The following is a 16,546-nucleotide window of genomic DNA, read 5'->3' as shown; positions in this document are numbered from 1 at the left end:
TGCAAAAGTAACCATCAACTTCGCTCTTCAGCCTCGTCCCTTCCTCCTGTGCGTCTCCGCCCGCACCCCTTTGCCATATCCTAGACGCATCTCAGCTGATCAATAGGTGCATTGCATACTGCATAAACTATCGATGAAACGCCATTTCAGCCTCATCACAACCCATTCTCATGCCGCAATCTCCTTTTCCAGCAGCACGCGTGAAGGCACCAGCACCTGCCCCTGGTCCCCGATTATCTGTACCAGTGCCGGGAACACTGTCAACCCTCCGTGTTCGCTAGAAAATCCAAAATGAAATACCCCGGGCTGTTCGAAGAGCAGAAACGCGAAGTTTGCCGATCGCGCAAGAATCATGTTCAGATTCTTGCTGCGCTGAGATTCCAAGCCACTCTGCACAAAAGGCGCCACGATGGCGTCCAGGTCTGCAGCCGCACTAGCGAATCTATGGAATCGGTCTTGCGTATCCTGGCCAACTCGACCATGCAGGAGAGCACCAGTCATGGCCTTCCACTTGCTGTACAAGGCTGATTGCGCTGAGTTGTGGAGTTAGCTTCCCATTACAGACTTCGAATGGCTAGATGAACATACCGGCGTTTTTACCATTTCTTCCAGGAACCGCTGAGGCGAGCGGCGCAAGCTCCCCCGGAAGTAAGCTCTCGACGCGTTCTCCAGTGCATCTCGAGAGCACACTCCAGGCTACAACAAGGCGAAGCGTTTCGGCTCGAGTCGAGATATTCAAGAGCATACTTGCAAGTACGGAAGAGCTCGTTCCAGTTGCAATCGCTAGCTCTTTCATATTTGCCTGGTTGATACTGGCTGCTGGGACAGGAGAAACGTGGTAAAACTCTCGAACGTGGTTTTTGATGTTATCCCGTATCTTCAAGGCTGCGTCGGTGATAGTATCATCTGATGCAGGCTGAGGTAGCATATCGTCGATATCCGTAGCATGGGCACTCGTAACGACTGCCGGGTCTTTCTCCAATCGCCCGCCGGCGCCGCTATTGGGTGCATGCGGCGGTGGTGGAGCTAGCGTTGGATTGTATCGTCTATTCTTCTGACGGCGTGACAGGAACAGGAATGCGGCTCCAGCGATCAGAAACCCGGCGAGCAACATCCCAATCGCCACTCCGGCGACTGCACCCCCTGTAAGTCCTTCCGAAGCCGACGATGAGCCAGCAGACGCCGTCGGAATCAGGGTACCCGCAATCTTGCTTGTATACGATTTGATTGCAAGAGATCCAGTCGCGGACGCAGAAATTGTCAACTGTCCGGTTAGCTGTCCAGTTGGTGACGTTGGACAGACCAATGTTTTCGATGCCTCGTTCCATGTCGCGGAGACACATTCCGAAGTTACAGCTTTTGAAGCAGCTCCTTGCGAGCGCGCAACGGGCATCGAGCTGGTCTGGGGTGTTGCCACAGCTGCCGTTGTCATTGACGATGTTGATGCTGCCCCTTGTTGGGCTGCTTGGTCGCCTGTCGGGGTGGAAGACGGCGCTGGCGTTCGATTTGAACCAGATGCCGCTGACTGGGCTGATGGTTTCTGCCTGTGCTCGAGCTTCATGTCGCAACACTTACTCACAACGAGTCAGAGCTAACAAAGATGTCAAGACCTTGTACTTTCCTGAGAGAAGTTGGGATACCGTTCTATAAGGCACGCGTACTCGCTAGCGCAGCCCAGTCAGAAATATGCATGCTTCAGCTGTACAATCCTAGCGCAGGCTGCGAAGCTCTGACCGCAATATTTCTTCGCCGGAAATGGTAAATGTTGACGAGGCAGATACCAGCAACATGGTGTTGAACCCTACGACGTGGGGTCCGAATGCATTTTTGACGAACGGTCATCAGCACGAGCCTGCGTGGCGTGTCGCTACTGCATATCGGTTTGTTTCACCGAATGAACATTGCCTAACACCGCCACAAATAAATTGGCATCACCGCAAAGCCCAAGATGTACTTTTTGAGAATGGTCTCGACCTGTCGGCTGGAGCGAAGCGTGAGGCTGAGCCAAGGACATATTTCCACTAGTTGACCAGGGAGTGCCGACATATCTCAGCCTTGCCATATCTCGCACCGGGAATCCATACTTGATGAGCATCACTACGTCTTGTTGAACTCAGACCAAATTGTATTGCTACAATCGCTATTACACACCAGACACACTTTCATCATGGAATACTCACAGTCCCGACCGGATTTAGTTGTGTCCATCGATTTTGGCATGACATGTAGGTACCGACTCGTAGGTCAGTAGTATATCAATCCTAATCGAATCCACAGGTACTGGTGTCGCATATTGTAACGTAGCGACCGGGTCCGATAGCGTGCGCCATATTCAACGATGGCCTGGACGGACTCAAGCAAACGAAAACAAGGTAAGATCGCTGTTCGCGTACTATGATATCCGAACTAAGTAATCGCAGGTGCCGACGTTGCTTGTATACCCACAAAATTCCGAAGCGCCGTCATCATGGGGGTTTCTTGCCGAAACCGCACAGGAGGGTAGTGGCGCAGGTCACGAGAGTAGGGAATGGTTCAAGATCATGCTTGACGAGGACCTACTGGAACAAATGAGATCCAAGTCTAGTGAGCCATCGAAAGTACCACTTATCAAGGAAGTGGAGAAATGGTAAATTTGTTGGTAGAATCCAGCCTGGCAATGAGCTAATGATAGTCTAGGTACACGGATTACTTCAGCTACCTCTACCGTACGATCGAAGCACGACTACGAGGCGAACTCGCGAGCCGATGGGAAGACGCGAACATTGAGTTCATCTTTTCAGTACCCACGACATGGAAGCCAATACCAACCGTAGAGCGATTCAGAAAGACTATGTCGGCAGCTGGTTTCGGGTCATGCGCCAACCATACAGCATCGATCGGGCTGACGGAAGCCGAGGCGGCCGCAGTCCACACAGCGCGCAGCATGCCTGGCATCTTCAAGGTACGACCGGCGTATGAAACTTATCAAACCTGCGCAGACTTTGACATCATCGCCAGGAGAATGAAATATTGTTCGTATGCGACGTCGGTGGAGGTACAACGGTGAGCAAGCGTTCAAGACCCTACTCATAGCTGGGTGGCTGAGACGTCACAGGATCTATCGGTCTTCCGTGTAAAAAACATACAAGGTGGCTCTATTAGTCTCGAGCAGATCGACGTAGTATTTGGTAAGCTTTCCACGATGAAGCACATGATCTCGACTGACTCCACGAAGGTGCCACCATCGGAGCCGCACAACTCGACAGTTTGTACGAAAAGGAGGTGTTACAGCGACTGGAGCATGCCGACCGACTCCAGCCGTTGGGTCTTCTGGACATCCACCAGGCGGCATGGGAGATGCGCATCTCTAAGGAATACCAAAAGTTCGTCGGTGTCATTGATGAGAATGGTAAGAACATAACTGACCTACTCAGTGCGAAATGCGATTACGGTTCAGAAGAGTCTTTAATGGATACCGAGACCTTTGCGGTGCGGGTACCCAAGCTCGACAAAGCGTATGGCAATCGAGAATGCGGTATCAGCGGCGGCGATATGTACTTTCAGCGGTCAGACTCACGTGCGCGACCCATTCGTGCCATCCCGGACTGACAACCTTACAGAGATGATCTGAAAGGCTTTTTCGACACTCAGGTATCGAAACTCTTTGACATGATGGACAAACAACTCGCTCGTGTCCTGCAAAAGTTTCCCTCCGAACAAGTGGTACGTCAGATGACAAATTCTACTTCGTGGGTGTCATCTGACCAACCTTAGTCTCACCTCGTACTCTCTGGTGGCCTCGGTAATTCCGCATACGTTCAAAACTGCCTACGAAGCCGTTACGCATTCGGCAATACACCACATCCCAACGTGCAGCATATGCAGATTCGCATCGCTCCCGACCCTCAACTCGTGGTCTGCAAAGGCAACGTGGCCGACCGTATTCAAAAGCTCAAAACCGGACAATCGGTGCTAGGTTGGCGATGTAGTCGCGCATCCTACGGTACGATGTGCAAGATGTTGTACGACCCGTTCAACCTCGCGCACTTTGGAATGAGGACAGAGGTAGATCCTTTGGACAAGAAAGAATACATCATGGATTGCATCGACTGGTTCATCAAGCAGGTAATAGCATTATGACAACATGGACCAAAGAGAGACGCTGATGAGATCAGGGTGAGCCAGTATCCAGCGACTTCCCTATAGTAAAGAGCTTCCTACGAAAATGCCCACCAGCCTCATCCAAGAACCCCAACCCACCAAGGATCTACCCCACGGAAGTGATCAGCACAGAAGTAGACAAATCTCAACTCCCCATAGTAAAGAACAACTGTAAGTTCATCTTTCCGTGACGACGAAGCAAGGTACTCACATTTCCAGCGTGCCGCTCCATCTGCAAAATCGAATCCGACTTCTCCTCCCTCCCACTTTCCCTCTTCAAACTCAAAAACCGACACTGGTGGAACTCCGGCCCGAAATATCACCGCATCAATTACGTCGTCAAAGTGAACCTCGGGCCCGCTGATGTATCCTTCGAACTGTGGCACAACGGTATCAAGCTGTCAAAGGATAATTCCATCAAGGTCGAATGGCAAGCAAGTGGGCCGCCTGATCCGAATGCGACGACTATTGCGCCAGACTTCCCGATGAATAGTTTGCCGGCGGTACCGAGTTATGAGGCAGCGCATCGCCGTACGGTAAGGTCGGATGGGGATGGTGGCGGTAGGCTGGGGACGAGTTGGGGGAAGTGGGACAACAAGAATGGCGTAAGATCTCAGGTGATGTCGGCGTCGCAGAATGGGTCGAGGGTGTGGTAGCGGAATATTTTGCTGCCGCTTGCTAGTGTTGCAGATGATCCCACCCAGAATTGATTCCCCGAAGGCATGTTGTTGTCCTTGTTCGTGCGCGCTTGTCGTCCGTGTATCCATCATGGTTCCGTTGCAGCAACGGTGGCGAAAGCGCATCTCGAATTCAAGCTTCTCCTTCGATCGTTGAATATTGTGCTCAAATCTTATGTCATGTTCTTCGTAGAGTCTCCAATATCTTCCTCAGCCTCCGCTCCTCTATGACAAGCTTCGTCCAAATTTCAGCATAGCACCACAGCCACATTATCGCCACCACAGCTATGGACGCCAATACACTCACCCAAGTGATGAGGGACAAGTAAAAAGCATGATTAAATAGCGAATCAGCTTTCTCTACAGCAGTGGTTCGCGGATCGAACAGCTGGCACCGACATATAGGACATGAATGCCCACCTAGAGATTTGACGAGTTTTGTAAGGCAATCTCGTCCGATAGCGTGGTTGCAGGGAAGGAATAGCGTTGCCGGGTGAGTAGCGTCGTTGTAGGGCTCATAACAGAGGTAATATGTATTGTCGTTGAACTTGTTGGTAGGTTTCGCGGGAAAGGTCCGCCAATCCAGGAAGGCGTCTCTGGTGAGATAGAGGTAGAGGAAATCTTCGTACGGGGCTTGTGTTCAGTTGGGTAGTTGGTCTGTAGAGTCAGTCTGCTAGAGCGTGGAATGCAAGGGCGTGTTATGTATAGGTGAGCGGTGGGTAACCAGGGATGAGGATGATGCTGAAGATGGTCGGTACCATGAAATCAGTCTTGCACACTAAGCGAACAGGAATGCGGCCGATTGCGAACTTGGATAAAGGAGTGGTAGAACCAACAAACGTAATTAAACTACTGAGCATTACCTTAACGCATATAAGTATACGTGTCGTAGCTTGATGCTGCCAGATTCCCATGAACGACGCTTAAATTTCTTCGTCCCTCTCCCGCTCCAGAATCGCCCTCTCTACCATCGGAGGTGGCGATCAAAAAGCCCCCAATTATAGACGGTCCCTCCGTAAAGGAAAGCTATTACGGTCTGAGCAAAGCACAAACGAACCAATATAACAGAGAACGAGGTCGTTGTGAAGATGACACGGTCGCGCCAACTCAATGGTCGAGAGTCTACGGTCGTCATGGGTGTGCTGGAAGGTCAAAAGTAACAGCACTTTTGAGCCTCTGGCAATGCCACTGCCATGGCAATCGATAAAGCTCGCTTACGAGATAGAAAGCGTCGGTCTTCACCGCCAAGACTATGGGATGACCTGAACTGATCATTATATGAAGATAGGCGGCTTGAACGATCGGGAATATCCGTATCGCCACCCACATCTGGAGTTCTAAGATCTGGTTCCTCGGATATATATTGGTAAGGTGCTGTAAGATAAAGTCGATCTGGTAGTACGGGTTTGACATGTAGAACCAGGAGTTGATGGTTTTGAGTGGAAACCTGATCAAGGCCGGAAGTCTATACCAGAACGGTTTGAGTCTGTACCAGAATGCTCTCAGTCGATAAGTAGCGAAAAGTATTCAAAGTTGCAGACGCATAAGGTTGTCTAGAAGGAGACATCCGAGGAAAACTCTGAAAGGAGGCTGAAACCACACTGTTCGGCAGATGGGACATTGGTCTCCATTCTGGGCGTTGATCATCTCTTCGAGGCAGTCGCGTCCGAATACATGGTTGCATGGCTGCACGCGAACAGCGCGATGATCTTCGTCGTATGAGCCCCAACCTAAGAATGTTAGTACACATTTACATAACAGTTTAGGGGGAAGTACGTACAGAACATGCACTTATTGTCGTTGAATTTGTCGTGGTCGCTAGCGCGAACAACAATCTTCTCGAGGAACGTCTTCTTCGTAACACCGAATAGCTTGTCGAACATGATTATTGCTTAGGTTGTGGAGGTGAGGTTGGGAAGCTGTTTAAGGGGCCATGCGATCTCAAGTAGTCGTGCAGATGTGAGTTCACTCTGATGTAGAGCAAAAAGAAATAAAGGAGAGGACGCAATGTGAAATAACTCAAGTCGTTGGAGAGTGCACGATGAGGTGAAATAGACAGAGCGTTCACCCGTGACTGCTGCGTATAAGTAAACTCTTACAGACAATTACTTCGTAATAAAGCGAGAGGCGACCATTGGTGATGTTTGAAGTGGCTGGTGTCGGCGCCACATCAGGCCGTCTACCTCAGATTAGCCAGAACCTGTAGTTTTCCCCGGTATATCCTAAAATCGAACGACTAACCAAAGGAAACAGATGATCGGAAACCCTGCATGGCAGGCACGGAGGAAAGACGCGGGCAGTCTCCACGTGGATCCGCGTCACGGGCGCAGTTTAGCCGAACACTAGCGCGCCGGCGCGCCAGCTACAAAACCCCGCCAAAAACATTTCTTGCTCCTCCAACGGCCTGCCTTGCCAACGCTGCGTTTCTTTGCACACATACAGACACTCTTTCGAGAGCTCGTCCCACCATGCAAATGAGAAATTCGGAGTAATCTTCACTTTTCATCACGCCCACTTGTGGGCTGTACTGCTCGTAAGAGCCTGGCGTGACTCACGTCTGCATCTGGCATCAGAAAACTCAGGGCGCCAGAAAGCGCGACGTCCTGCTTCGGCGGGAGGGAGTGTGGAACTGGTGTCCCTATGGGAGTCGGTGCGAAGATTGTGTGCTTTGATCCTTCGGGTGAGAGGTGACACTGTAGTACAATACGCAGCGTACTTGACTTTGAGTAGCCCTTTGGGCGAAAGAGGGCATGGTATCATTCGATTCTGATTACTCTGGCGAGGCAGGCCGTTCACATTTTTTTTCTATGTAAGTGCGCTTTGCGCTGTCTGCTCTGGCTCGAGGATACTACTAATAATAAAAACATGCGAATCCGACCAAACGAAGCCCTACGACTACTGCGCGATTTTCCCTTTGCCTTCTGTCAGCAGTGCCTACGCCTCCGGCTCCGATGCCACGTCCTTCTCCAGCGCATACATGATGTCCGTCCGTAACGTATACTTAGTTCCCTTCACAACGTCATCGCCAGAGTGAATGAGAAAGCGATGCTGGAAGAGCAGGACGCGTCCGGTCTTTGGCTCGACGTTGATACGGCGCTTCATACTGCTATTGAAGAACGTAGTGGCGCCACCCTCGAGCTGTTTCTCCCCGCTCTTTAATACCGCGTCATTCAGGTAAAGATGCAGGGTGAAATAAGAGCGCTCGGTGCCGTCAGGCGTCTCGTACGTGCCATCGCAATGCGCTTACGTAGTCAGTAGCTGCATTATCATGTCAAATTGCAATACATACGTTTGAAATACTCTCCGCCGACGTACTTGAGATAGCGTCCACGTTCGTTGAGTCTGGTCACCTTCCAAGTCTCTCCCCGTTTTGCTGGGCCATTGCCTGTGACGTGGACCCAATTCTGCAATCGATGGATTTCAGGCACCGACGCCTCTATCCTCGCCCATAGCTTGGCCATGATGTCTTTGTTGTCCCAGATAATACGCCCACACTTTCTCGTGTCCTCATACATAGCCTGCATGCCTCCACCAATGTTGACTAGAGCCCTTTCCCACTTGCCGTTCGTGGTCGCCTCGGCTGCTTGCAATAAAGTGTTGCACTCGTCTTCGGAGAGGACGCCATCAAGTATAACAGCCCAGGACTTTTCGTCTTCTAACAGGCCAGCCTTTCTGAAATCAATTTTTGACCTGGTTAAATTCGGCGCTGGGCCCTCGAGGAAACCATCGGGAAGCGTATATGGGGAGGGCGGAGGGCTAGGCTGGACGGATGTCCGACGTTCATGGGCGCGAAGCAGGTCCTCCTTCAAGTCCGTGGGTAAGGTTCTGGTAGCTGCCATTGTTGATGGGTATCGCACTGAAACTCAGAATGCGCGCAAAGGAAGCATGTTCTGAAATGAAGGGCTTGAATCAACGCAGACTATAAAGGCTGCGCCAGGCTGTGAAACCATCTGACTGCTGCCTGGAAGCCGCCGCCTCAGGCGAGAAGTCCTAATTTCGTAGGGCGTCTTTCGTGCATTGCATGTTGACCGCCCTCAAGGAACACATACAAGCTTCCAAGAGCGACTTCTTGCTCATCTTATGCTTTGGTCGCCCTCGAAGAAACAAGCAGTAGCTCCACGACGACCGGTCCCTGGCCTGGCCAAGAGACAGTGATCGGCGAAAAGAAAGCACAGTAGCTCGACAGGTGGCTTCTAGAGATACGGCTGCCGCCTTCTGCGGTGTGCCGTTGAAGTTGCACCGACCATGGGTGACAGCTTTCATTGCAGCTGTCCAGGTGTTGCTGGGTGCTGGGGTGGCAGGGACTATCACGTAGAAAGGCAGTAGCTATTCGCGGCCCTTCTCGACCCTCACAGCCTCGCGTTTCAGGCACACGGGCTGCATCCGGGCTGCATCATCATCGTCACCGCGCACAACTGATCCACCAGCTCATCCACAGGACACGAGTCGGACGCAGCACAGCGAGGGCAGTTTCATGTGACTCGTTGCTTCTCATCGACACCAGCGCCGTCGTGCAGTGCGCGACGCAACCCCATCGCAAGCCACAGCCGCTGCCTCCCTGCTCCGCCAACCGTCGCGCCAAGCTAGAGGTGCCGACTTCACTCCTAATTTCCCGCTTTCACGCCAGCTTCACGACGCTCCGAGGCGCTGACGCGACGCCGCAAAGCTCAATTCTCCGCGACTTGCCCATCGTTGCCCTATTGCCCCCAGCTATCAACACGTTGTCCCTGGCGTCGCGACCGGCCGGACCATCACGCTCGCCGCCGTTCGCTCAGCAACCACAGCACTAGCCACGCAAACACACCGCCCGCCGCGAGCCCTACGCCAGACCCTGCATCTATCGTCTATCGATACCTACCACTCCTCACCGACCAGCGACGATCGTCGCGCGCCTCTCGTTATCGCCATATCTTCCAACTCACCGCAGTCATGTCGCACCCCCAGGATGCCGGCTCCCCGGTGCCTCCAGCCCACCGCAACCGCTTCCCGACCCTCTTCGAAGTCCTTAGTAGGACAACAAGACCACCGCTAGATCTCTTTTCCTTCTACATCTACATGCGAGACCAGCAGCGCTCTGTCGACTACTTGGACTTCTGGTAAGACACTCCCATGTCCAGGCTCCCGGGCCACGCTAACCACCAACAGGCTTGATGTGTCGCAACATCTGCAGCTATGTAGGCTTTACGTCCGACGGCTACACAGGAGCATGATTGAAGAGACCCCTGACCTCGAGAAAAATAGTAGGCGTTCGTCCTATATGTTGGACAACGCTGGAGAAGGCCCTTCTAACGAGAAAGGTGACAATCTGTCTGACCAGCGCTTGTCCGCCTTTCTTCGTTCCGACCGCGGCAGCCGCAACCACTCGCCACAGAACAGTCAGGGTAGCAACCAGAGCCGAGAGTTCCCGCGTCCAAGCCTGAACTTACTAGACACTCCAGGTGATTCGAGCTCGCCCGGCCAGAACTCGTCCACCGACAACACACAGCCACGCAGAGAGGACTTGCGCGCGTCGGCGGAGAAGATATTGTACACGTACTTGCTCCCTGGGTCCGAGCGGGAAATCATCATCCCCCAGAGTATCCTGACCGAGGTTCAAGAGGCCATAGAAGGGCCGGAGCAGCGTGCGGATCCCGAGCTCTTTGATAGTGCCAAAGACTACGTCTTTCAAGCCATGGAGCGCGACGCATACCCAGGCTTCTTGCAGAACAAGGGCCTTGGCAACCTCGTGCCCCAGAGCATGATGCTCCGTCTGATAGTAGGACTGATAAGCTTCTTTGCTGCCATGTGGACGTCCTTTATTCTCATATTCCTCGACAAGTCAAGAAGCACGCGCTGCTGGGTATGTTGCCCATTTTAGATTCGCTCGAGGATTAGCTAATGTTGTGCGCAGATCATCCTCCCATTCACCATCGCCATCTACCTCATCTTCACCCACCAGTACATGCTTGACCCAATCCTCGCCCTGGCTGGATTCAGCGAGTACACCTTCTTCGACTTCAACCGGATCAGGGAGCCATTCGTCAAGAAGACGCTGAACAGGCGCTCTGTCACTGTCATGGTCATGTTCCTGGCTGTCACGGTAGCTGTCTGCTGTCTCTTCATCTTCGTTCCAGGCAAGCGCCTGTAAGCCAATGCAGCTGCATGGCTTGTTTTGATACCACATGTAATGTTTGTTTATTCTTGGCGTTGTCAGCTGTTCGAAAGGGATACACTCCCGGAAGCAGCGAATACGAAGCGCGGAGGGGGACCAAGACCAGCGGGGACATGGAGAAGATACCCCCTCGCTTCGTCGCATCCGACCTCCAGCAGGCTTTCCTTTGTTTTTGACCTATGCTTGGATTGGCCATGTTCTGGTTATGGACGGCTGTTCTCTTTCTAGAGCATGGTGTTCCGGCGTTCTCTGTGAGACGATCAATAGCGAGTTCAACTGAGATATAAACCCCGCCAATCGATATCCATCTTTAGCAGTGCCCAATTGCTATGTGAAAGTAGTCAAGCGTGAGATGTATGCACCCCTGATTGACGTTTGGCGAGCCGTTAGGTGTGGAGTCGGTGCATGCACGCCAAGGCGCAATGACGTGAACCGCGGCCGGCTTTCACGACGTCGAAGTGCACCTCTACGTCCATTATCGGCAGAGTACGCGCATCACCAGTCGCGCCCTGTATAGCTCTATCGGAACCACTACCAGCACTCCATAACATAGAGCTGTCAGCTTCTAATCGCTTGCAATCGCGACATTTGCAGTGCCAAACCTTCTTGCAGCTACAGGCACTAGCGGAGTGGATAGCAGCAACCAGCAAAATGAGCGGGCCAACAGCTAAGAGCAAGAGAGGGCCGACGGTGCTCATGACCGACAGCCGCGACGCTGCACCCCGAGCACCCCAACGACCCGGCGCGGTACAGCGACAGGCGACGGGCGCGCGCTTGATCTCGGTGGACAACATTCTGCAGTACGCCTCGGACATTCCCTCGCAACAGCAGCGACGCGGCCCTCCCGGCAACCGCCCCATGATGCACACGCGCACCCCCAGCGGACGCCATCCGCTCGATCCCAGACTCTCTGGCCGCCTGATCCCCCAGCACATGCCCACGCGCTCGAGCAAGCTCAGCGAGAAGCTTGTCCTGCTGCCCGAGACGGACGGACAGGAAGAGGACGAGAAGGGCGACTTTGACGACGATGAGTACGAGGGCCCGCCCACCGACGAAGACCTTGCGCGACGGACGCCCAAAGGCGGTCCAAACGACAAGAGCTATGCAGAGCGCCTGCCCAAAGCGAGGCGGACGGACAAGCTCTCGCGCGTCACGGCCTACTGCACTGCCCAGGCCTACAAGATGAAGAGCACCGCCCAGTTCGTCAAGGACACACACAATGCACGTACCAAGCTGTACGACGACTGCCTCTACACCGTATACCACCTCCCACTGCTGCCAGGAAACGATGGCTACCGAGTCCGCAGTAGCCCGGCGCTCAAGAGCCCAGGTGGAAAGACGGTACTCGACGAAGAAATCGAGCGCAACGAGCAGCGCGATCACCACGAAGGCTACTTTGGCGACGACGAGACATACTACGTGCGCGACGACCACGAGCTCGACCAGCCCTGGGATGGCATGCACGACCGCCGCGACTCGACTGAAAACTCTAGAATTGCGCCCAATGCTCTAACCTTTGGCGAGATGTTTGTCTTCTCCTACGGCATCGTAGTCTTTTGGAATTTTACCGAGAAGCAGGAAAAGGACATCTTGGCCGACCTCACCTTCTCCGCCGTCGCTACCGGTATCAACATCGCAACCCGACCCTTGGCTGAATCTGACTTCGAGACGGAAGAGTTCCATTTCGAATACAACCCCGAGATCCAACGTCCCCGCGTATACAACGACATGATTACCCTCAAGAGCGGAGACCATATGATCAAGCTGGCTATGAGCCATGCCATCGCGCAGAGCACCAAGCTCAGTCTGTTTGAAGAAAGCATGAGCCGGACTATGCTCGCCGCGCAATACGTACCGAAGCGCTTAGCGTTGACGGGAAAGCTGGGCATGAGGAGAACCGACGTAGTCAAGATGATTGGACAGCTCTTCACCAGCCGTGTGGAGGTGAACCTATGTACGTGTTCAACTACCCTCTCACGACCCACTGATTACTAACAACTCCACCAGCATCCAATATGCTCGACACCCCAAGCTTCTTCTGGGACTCTGAACCCACCCTCCATCCACTCTACACCGCCGTCCGCGAGTACCTCGAAATCAAACCCCGCATTCAAGTCCTCAACGAGCGATGCCAAGTCTTCTTGGATCTGGGTGAGATCCTATCCGACTCCATCAGCGACAAGAAAATGACCAAGATTACGTGGATCATCATCGTACTCATTGTCCTGAGTATCTGCATAACGTGTTTGGAGGTGTTGCTTCGGTTCGCTATATTGCAAAAAGGCAGGACCAACGTTCCTGTGGCTGGAGATTTGGAAATCAGGGCCGTGGGTGGACTCAAGGGTATGGGTCCGCCCGCGTATGCTGGCCCGGGTCTACTCGCTGCGCGTAGTCTGGTTTGGTTTGGTAGTGGGGTCAAGAGTCTACTTGTAGGTTAAGCATAAGATGCGTGATGTAGTACAGAGGAAGGAGAAGGGGTAATATAGATTACGGGGATATGCATCAAGAGTGTCGCCTCAGACATGTCTTTGGAGGCCTAGTGCTATTCGGTCGCTTTGTTATCATTGTTTTAGGCATTAGCGATGGGCGTTTTCTGGTCGGCGCCAGGTGTGTTCTTTGGTTCTACAAATTCTAGACTGGGAACACGAGTAATATTCCAGGGCCCGTTTCCAACCCAAATACATCATAAGCCTACCTTCGCCATCTTCCCCTCTTGCTTCTATCCATCGTGATCAAGCGCATCCCCTTCATTTTCTAATTTTTCTAATTTCGAACACAACAAACCTGGGCATCATTAGGCTCCAGTCCTCATGTTCCCTTGTTTTCCATTGTGATCTAGCGCGATCTTTCATATTGACGATACGTGTAGTCTTGAAGGGCCCATTTCCAGACAAGATATGCTATCCATCTCTACCTGTCATGTTTCCCTCCCGTCCATCGTGACCAAGACATCCCTTCATATCGGGGCTGTGTAACATTCAAGGGCTCCATTCAAGACCGAATATATCATCACATGTCGAATGTAAGCCTTGGCTTTAGTGTATCGCAACCATGGTTCTCAGTAAGATCATCAGACTCTGTTCCTGATTTGGGTCTCTCGTCTATCGTGATCAGGTGTTTCCCTTTATATCCCACATTGTTGGAAGGTTCGATCTCGTGATTGGTAGGAGCATCCATCACTCGTGCGGTCTATGTAGTCAGGTACAGCATGTACTTCAAGTCATCACTCTTACACTCAACACAAATTTCCCTTCCAGCATCTTGGTCATCCATCTTCCCATCGTTATTCTCGCCAACTACCACCGACCATCCATCCAGCCATGAAGTTCACAACCCCCCTCCTCACCACCCTCCTCACCATAACATCCCTCATCACCGACGCCTCCGCCCACAAAGACAAGAAGAAAATCCAAGCCGAACTCGACCGCGACATGACCGCCCACACCCTGGAAGCCAAAGCCGTAAATCGCATGGTCTTTATCGAGCCTCTCTGGGCCTTTATGAGCATGTGGCGTAACCATGAGGCCTCGTACGGTGTTACGGGTCTGATCTGGGCGACGGATGCGTGTACGGGCGTTGATGATAGGCCGTTTAGTTGGGACTGTGAGTTCATGTCTTGGTTTGTTTGGGGAGTGGAAGGGGTTTTGGGAGTTCGAGCTGACGGTGGTGTAGTCAAACCAGCTTGTATCCGACATGACTTTGCATATAAGAATTTCAAAAGGCAAGGGAGGTTAGGTCATGTGAGTATTCCATTCCCCTTGCGTTCACTGACGTCTCTCTTCCGCTTCCGTTCAGCTTTTGAACTTTCCTTGACATACATAGACTGACGTTATCACACAATAGCAAGCCCGTAAGAAAATCGATAAGAACTTCAAACACGACATGTACGAGCAATGCAAGCAAGAAAAGCACAAGCACATGTGCCGCATTGGAGCGAAGATCTACTACGCTGGTGTGAGACTCATGGGGAGGGATCTCGATGTTGAAGCGGAGCATACTACGATGAACGGGACTGAAATTGCCAACGCTACCACCGACGATACTGCTACCATCGCTGCCGTCGCCACCGACTCGGATACTGAGACTAGTACTGAGGAGAGGGCCCAGAAGGTCTTTGCGGCTCGGATTGCGGAGCTGCTCGCGCATCCAGAGGTGCTGATGGAGATGACGGAGAGGGATTTAGAGAACGTGGAGACGGCAGTTGATGAGGGGATTGGGGACATCGAAAAGGGTGATTCGGTGCAAGAGGAGATCGTCGCTATTGGTCTCTAGAGAGGTATGCGAGCTGTTGAGACGGCACAAGATAGGACATCCGCTATGTAATGGTCCAAGAGATCTCTGTATCTCCATCCATGTACGATGTCTATCATTCAGTAGTACCATTAGCAATACCATCACGTCTACCCCCACCCTCTACTCCTTATCCACAGCAAAAGCCTTCAGATCATCCATCGCCACACCCTTCAGCGCCTTCTCATTCGTCGCCTTGAGCACAACCTTCGGCACCTTCTTATCGTCCATGCCCGTCCTCGCATCAAACGCCTCCTTCCACCTGCTCACACAAAGACACCACTTGCAGCCATCCGTCAGCCCCACTTGGCGCAAATCGTTGCCTCGCGCGGCGGAGAAGTCGAGGAACTCTTTCGACACAACACCTGCGATGGCGTGGTTGCCGGCGTCCGAGGCGGGCACTTCGCAGTAGCCTGAGCGCGTGAAGCCGGTTAGGGGCTGTGTCGAGTGCAGCGCGAGGGGTTGCTTGAAGACTGTGGTGGGTTAGCCGTGGTGGGCTGGTGATGGGTGTCCTTGTAGTGTCGTAGCTAGCATGGCCATGCGTTCATGAGCGAATTGCAAACACCCGCCGTAGCGCATGAGCGACATTGGGACGACGAAACGCGTGCCTGGAGATCTCGAGTCTGCGTCGAAACCGTTTCATGCAAATGAACAGGATCGGGATGTCGCGTAACCGTTTGCGTGGATCCCGAACGTTGAGACGACCAATGCGGAGTCTCGATGTCTTTTCTCCCTACTCTACTGAATCATGTGATCTTACGTACCGTTTAAGGACATACTGCCAGCTTCTTCCTTTTGCTTTTGCCCGTGATTCTGCGCCGGCGTTCTTTCCCACTTAATCTGCACGTCGTGAACGTGAGCGTATTTGCGTTTCGGAGCTGAACGTGCTGAACGTGCAAAGTTGGAGAGGAGATTGCGTAGTAAGCGCATGAGTGAGGAGATGGCAGGAACACGCGCGGTTATTAACGTGCACACAATGGTTGACGGCTTGACGGGTGGTGTGCTCAAGATGGCGTCAAGAGAGCGTTAGAGCGGAGGTTTAGCGCGTAGGGCTGAATGGATGACGTTTGGCAGGGGGGTAGCTGCCGCAGATCTCGAGAGCTGCGCGATCGGCTGTTGCACCATCGTGGGCCGCGGCTGGGATCTGGGCGTTGGGCGTCTTTGCCGGGGGAGCGGGCCTGGGAGGGGCGATCGGCGCGCAACGATCTAGATTGTGATGCCATTGCAGGTGTTGATGGGCGCATTTGATCTGTCGTCCCTGATCTTGGTACTCAAGGTCTTGACGTGC

The 16,546-nt window shown here is 52.8% G+C and overlaps 8 protein-coding genes across 8 annotated transcripts; 4 read left to right on the top strand and 4 right to left on the bottom strand.

Annotated features, from left to right (window-relative positions):
- Positions 1–152: 152 nt before the first annotated feature.
- Positions 153–1,658, bottom strand: BKA58DRAFT_60438 (uncharacterized protein). Its single transcript, XM_046175608.1, has 2 exons — positions 589–1,658; positions 153–533 (listed from the first exon to the last, which is right to left on the bottom strand). The coding sequence occupies exons 1-2, from the start codon at positions 1,559–1,561 to the stop codon at positions 169–171; spliced, it is 1,338 nt and encodes a 445-aa protein (XP_046020148.1). The 5' UTR covers positions 1,562–1,658; the 3' UTR covers positions 153–168.
- Positions 1,659–1,864: 206 nt separating this feature from the next.
- Positions 1,865–4,983, top strand: BKA58DRAFT_60411 (uncharacterized protein). Its single transcript, XM_046175607.1, has 12 exons — positions 1,865–2,225; positions 2,278–2,372; positions 2,421–2,626; positions 2,677–2,941; positions 2,998–3,042; positions 3,095–3,167; positions 3,215–3,362; positions 3,414–3,545; positions 3,600–3,702; positions 3,754–4,104; positions 4,155–4,311; positions 4,360–4,983. The coding sequence occupies exons 1-12, from the start codon at positions 2,168–2,170 to the stop codon at positions 4,794–4,796; spliced, it is 2,070 nt and encodes a 689-aa protein (XP_046020147.1). The 5' UTR covers positions 1,865–2,167; the 3' UTR covers positions 4,797–4,983.
- A 1,165-nt stretch (positions 4,984–6,148) lies between these two features.
- Positions 6,149–6,893, bottom strand: BKA58DRAFT_60314 (uncharacterized protein). Its single transcript, XM_046175606.1, has 2 exons — positions 6,598–6,893; positions 6,149–6,547 (listed from the first exon to the last, which is right to left on the bottom strand). The coding sequence occupies exons 1-2, from the start codon at positions 6,698–6,700 to the stop codon at positions 6,345–6,347; spliced, it is 306 nt and encodes a 101-aa protein (XP_046020146.1). The 5' UTR covers positions 6,701–6,893; the 3' UTR covers positions 6,149–6,344.
- Positions 6,894–7,315: 422 nt separating this feature from the next.
- On the bottom strand, positions 7,316–8,656 carry BKA58DRAFT_450142 (uncharacterized protein; the record flags this gene model as incomplete). The annotated part of the gene is made up of 2 exons (XM_046174341.1): positions 7,316–8,059; positions 8,107–8,656. The coding sequence occupies 2 exons, from the start codon at positions 8,654–8,656 to the stop codon at positions 7,752–7,754; spliced, it is 858 nt and encodes a 285-aa protein (XP_046020145.1). The 3' UTR covers positions 7,316–7,751.
- A 1,090-nt stretch (positions 8,657–9,746) lies between these two features.
- BKA58DRAFT_326044 (RGS domain-containing protein) lies at positions 9,747–10,944 on the top strand (the record flags this gene model as incomplete). The annotated part of the gene is made up of 3 exons (XM_046168039.1): positions 9,747–9,913; positions 9,963–10,656; positions 10,708–10,944. 3 exons carry the CDS (start codon positions 9,747–9,749, stop codon positions 10,942–10,944), a joined length of 1,098 nt encoding a protein of 365 aa, XP_046020144.1.
- Positions 10,945–11,357: 413 nt separating this feature from the next.
- Positions 11,358–13,678, top strand: BKA58DRAFT_473517 (sporulation protein RMD8). The gene is made up of 2 exons (XM_046175316.1): positions 11,358–12,922; positions 12,976–13,678. Exons 1-2 carry the CDS (start codon positions 11,620–11,622, stop codon positions 13,404–13,406), a joined length of 1,734 nt encoding a protein of 577 aa, XP_046020143.1. The 5' UTR covers positions 11,358–11,619; the 3' UTR covers positions 13,407–13,678.
- A 610-nt stretch (positions 13,679–14,288) lies between these two features.
- Positions 14,289–15,240, top strand: BKA58DRAFT_444640 (prokaryotic phospholipase A2-domain-containing protein; the record flags this gene model as incomplete). Its single annotated transcript, XM_046174083.1, has 3 exons — positions 14,289–14,571; positions 14,641–14,708; positions 14,812–15,240. The coding sequence occupies 3 exons, from the start codon at positions 14,289–14,291 to the stop codon at positions 15,238–15,240; spliced, it is 780 nt and encodes a 259-aa protein (XP_046020142.1).
- Positions 14,892–16,545, bottom strand: BKA58DRAFT_394302 (uncharacterized protein). The gene is made up of 2 exons (XM_046171183.1): positions 16,023–16,545; positions 14,892–15,731 (listed from the first exon to the last, which is right to left on the bottom strand). Exons 1-2 carry the CDS (start codon positions 16,186–16,188, stop codon positions 15,382–15,384), a joined length of 516 nt encoding a protein of 171 aa, XP_046020141.1. The 5' UTR covers positions 16,189–16,545; the 3' UTR covers positions 14,892–15,381.
- Position 16,546: the final 1 nt, after the last annotated feature.

This window comes from Alternaria rosae (genome assembly GCF_020736505.1).
Source record: "Alternaria rosae strain MPI-PUGE-AT-0040 chromosome Unknown BKA58scaffold_13, whole genome shotgun sequence".
NCBI lineage: Eukaryota > Fungi > Ascomycota > Dothideomycetes > Pleosporales > Pleosporaceae > Alternaria > Alternaria rosae.
The sequence above is the reverse complement of the archived record's forward strand: the minus strand, read 5'-3'. Positions and strand labels throughout refer to the sequence as shown.

Bases quoted from the DNA above. Each gene is read 5' to 3' on its own strand.
- BKA58DRAFT_60314 (XM_046175606.1), bottom strand. From the start codon at position 6,700: ATGTTCGACAAGCTATTCGGTGTTACGAAGAAGACGTTCCTCGAGAAG. The intron at 6,548-6,597 runs GTACGTACTTCC...TAACATTCTTAG, and splicing joins CGACAATAAGTGCATGTTCT to GTTGGGGCTCATACGACGAA.
- BKA58DRAFT_394302 (XM_046171183.1), bottom strand. From the start codon at position 16,188: ATGCGCTTACTACGCAATCTCCTCTCCAACTTTGCACGTTCAGCACGT. The intron at 15,732-16,022 runs GTACGTAAGATC...AACCCACCACAG, and splicing joins TGGCAGTATGTCCTTAAACG to TCTTCAAGCAACCCCTCGCG.
- BKA58DRAFT_60438 (XM_046175608.1), bottom strand. From the start codon at position 1,561: ATGAAGCTCGAGCACAGGCAGAAACCATCAGCCCAGTCAGCGGCATCT. The intron at 534-588 runs GTATGTTCATCT...TCCACAACTCAG, and splicing joins AAGAAATGGTAAAAACGCCG to CGCAATCAGCCTTGTACAGC.
- BKA58DRAFT_60411 (XM_046175607.1), top strand. From the start codon at position 2,168: ATGGAATACTCACAGTCCCGACCGGATTTAGTTGTGTCCATCGATTTT. The intron at 2,627-2,676 runs GTAAATTTGTTG...ATGATAGTCTAG, and splicing joins ATCAAGGAAGTGGAGAAATG to GTACACGGATTACTTCAGCT. The intron at 2,942-2,997 runs GTACGACCGGCG...CATCATCGCCAG, and splicing joins GCATGCCTGGCATCTTCAAG to GAGAATGAAATATTGTTCGT.
- BKA58DRAFT_473517 (XM_046175316.1), top strand. From the start codon at position 11,620: ATGAGCGGGCCAACAGCTAAGAGCAAGAGAGGGCCGACGGTGCTCATG. The intron at 12,923-12,975 runs GTACGTGTTCAA...CAACTCCACCAG, and splicing joins CCGTGTGGAGGTGAACCTAT to CATCCAATATGCTCGACACC.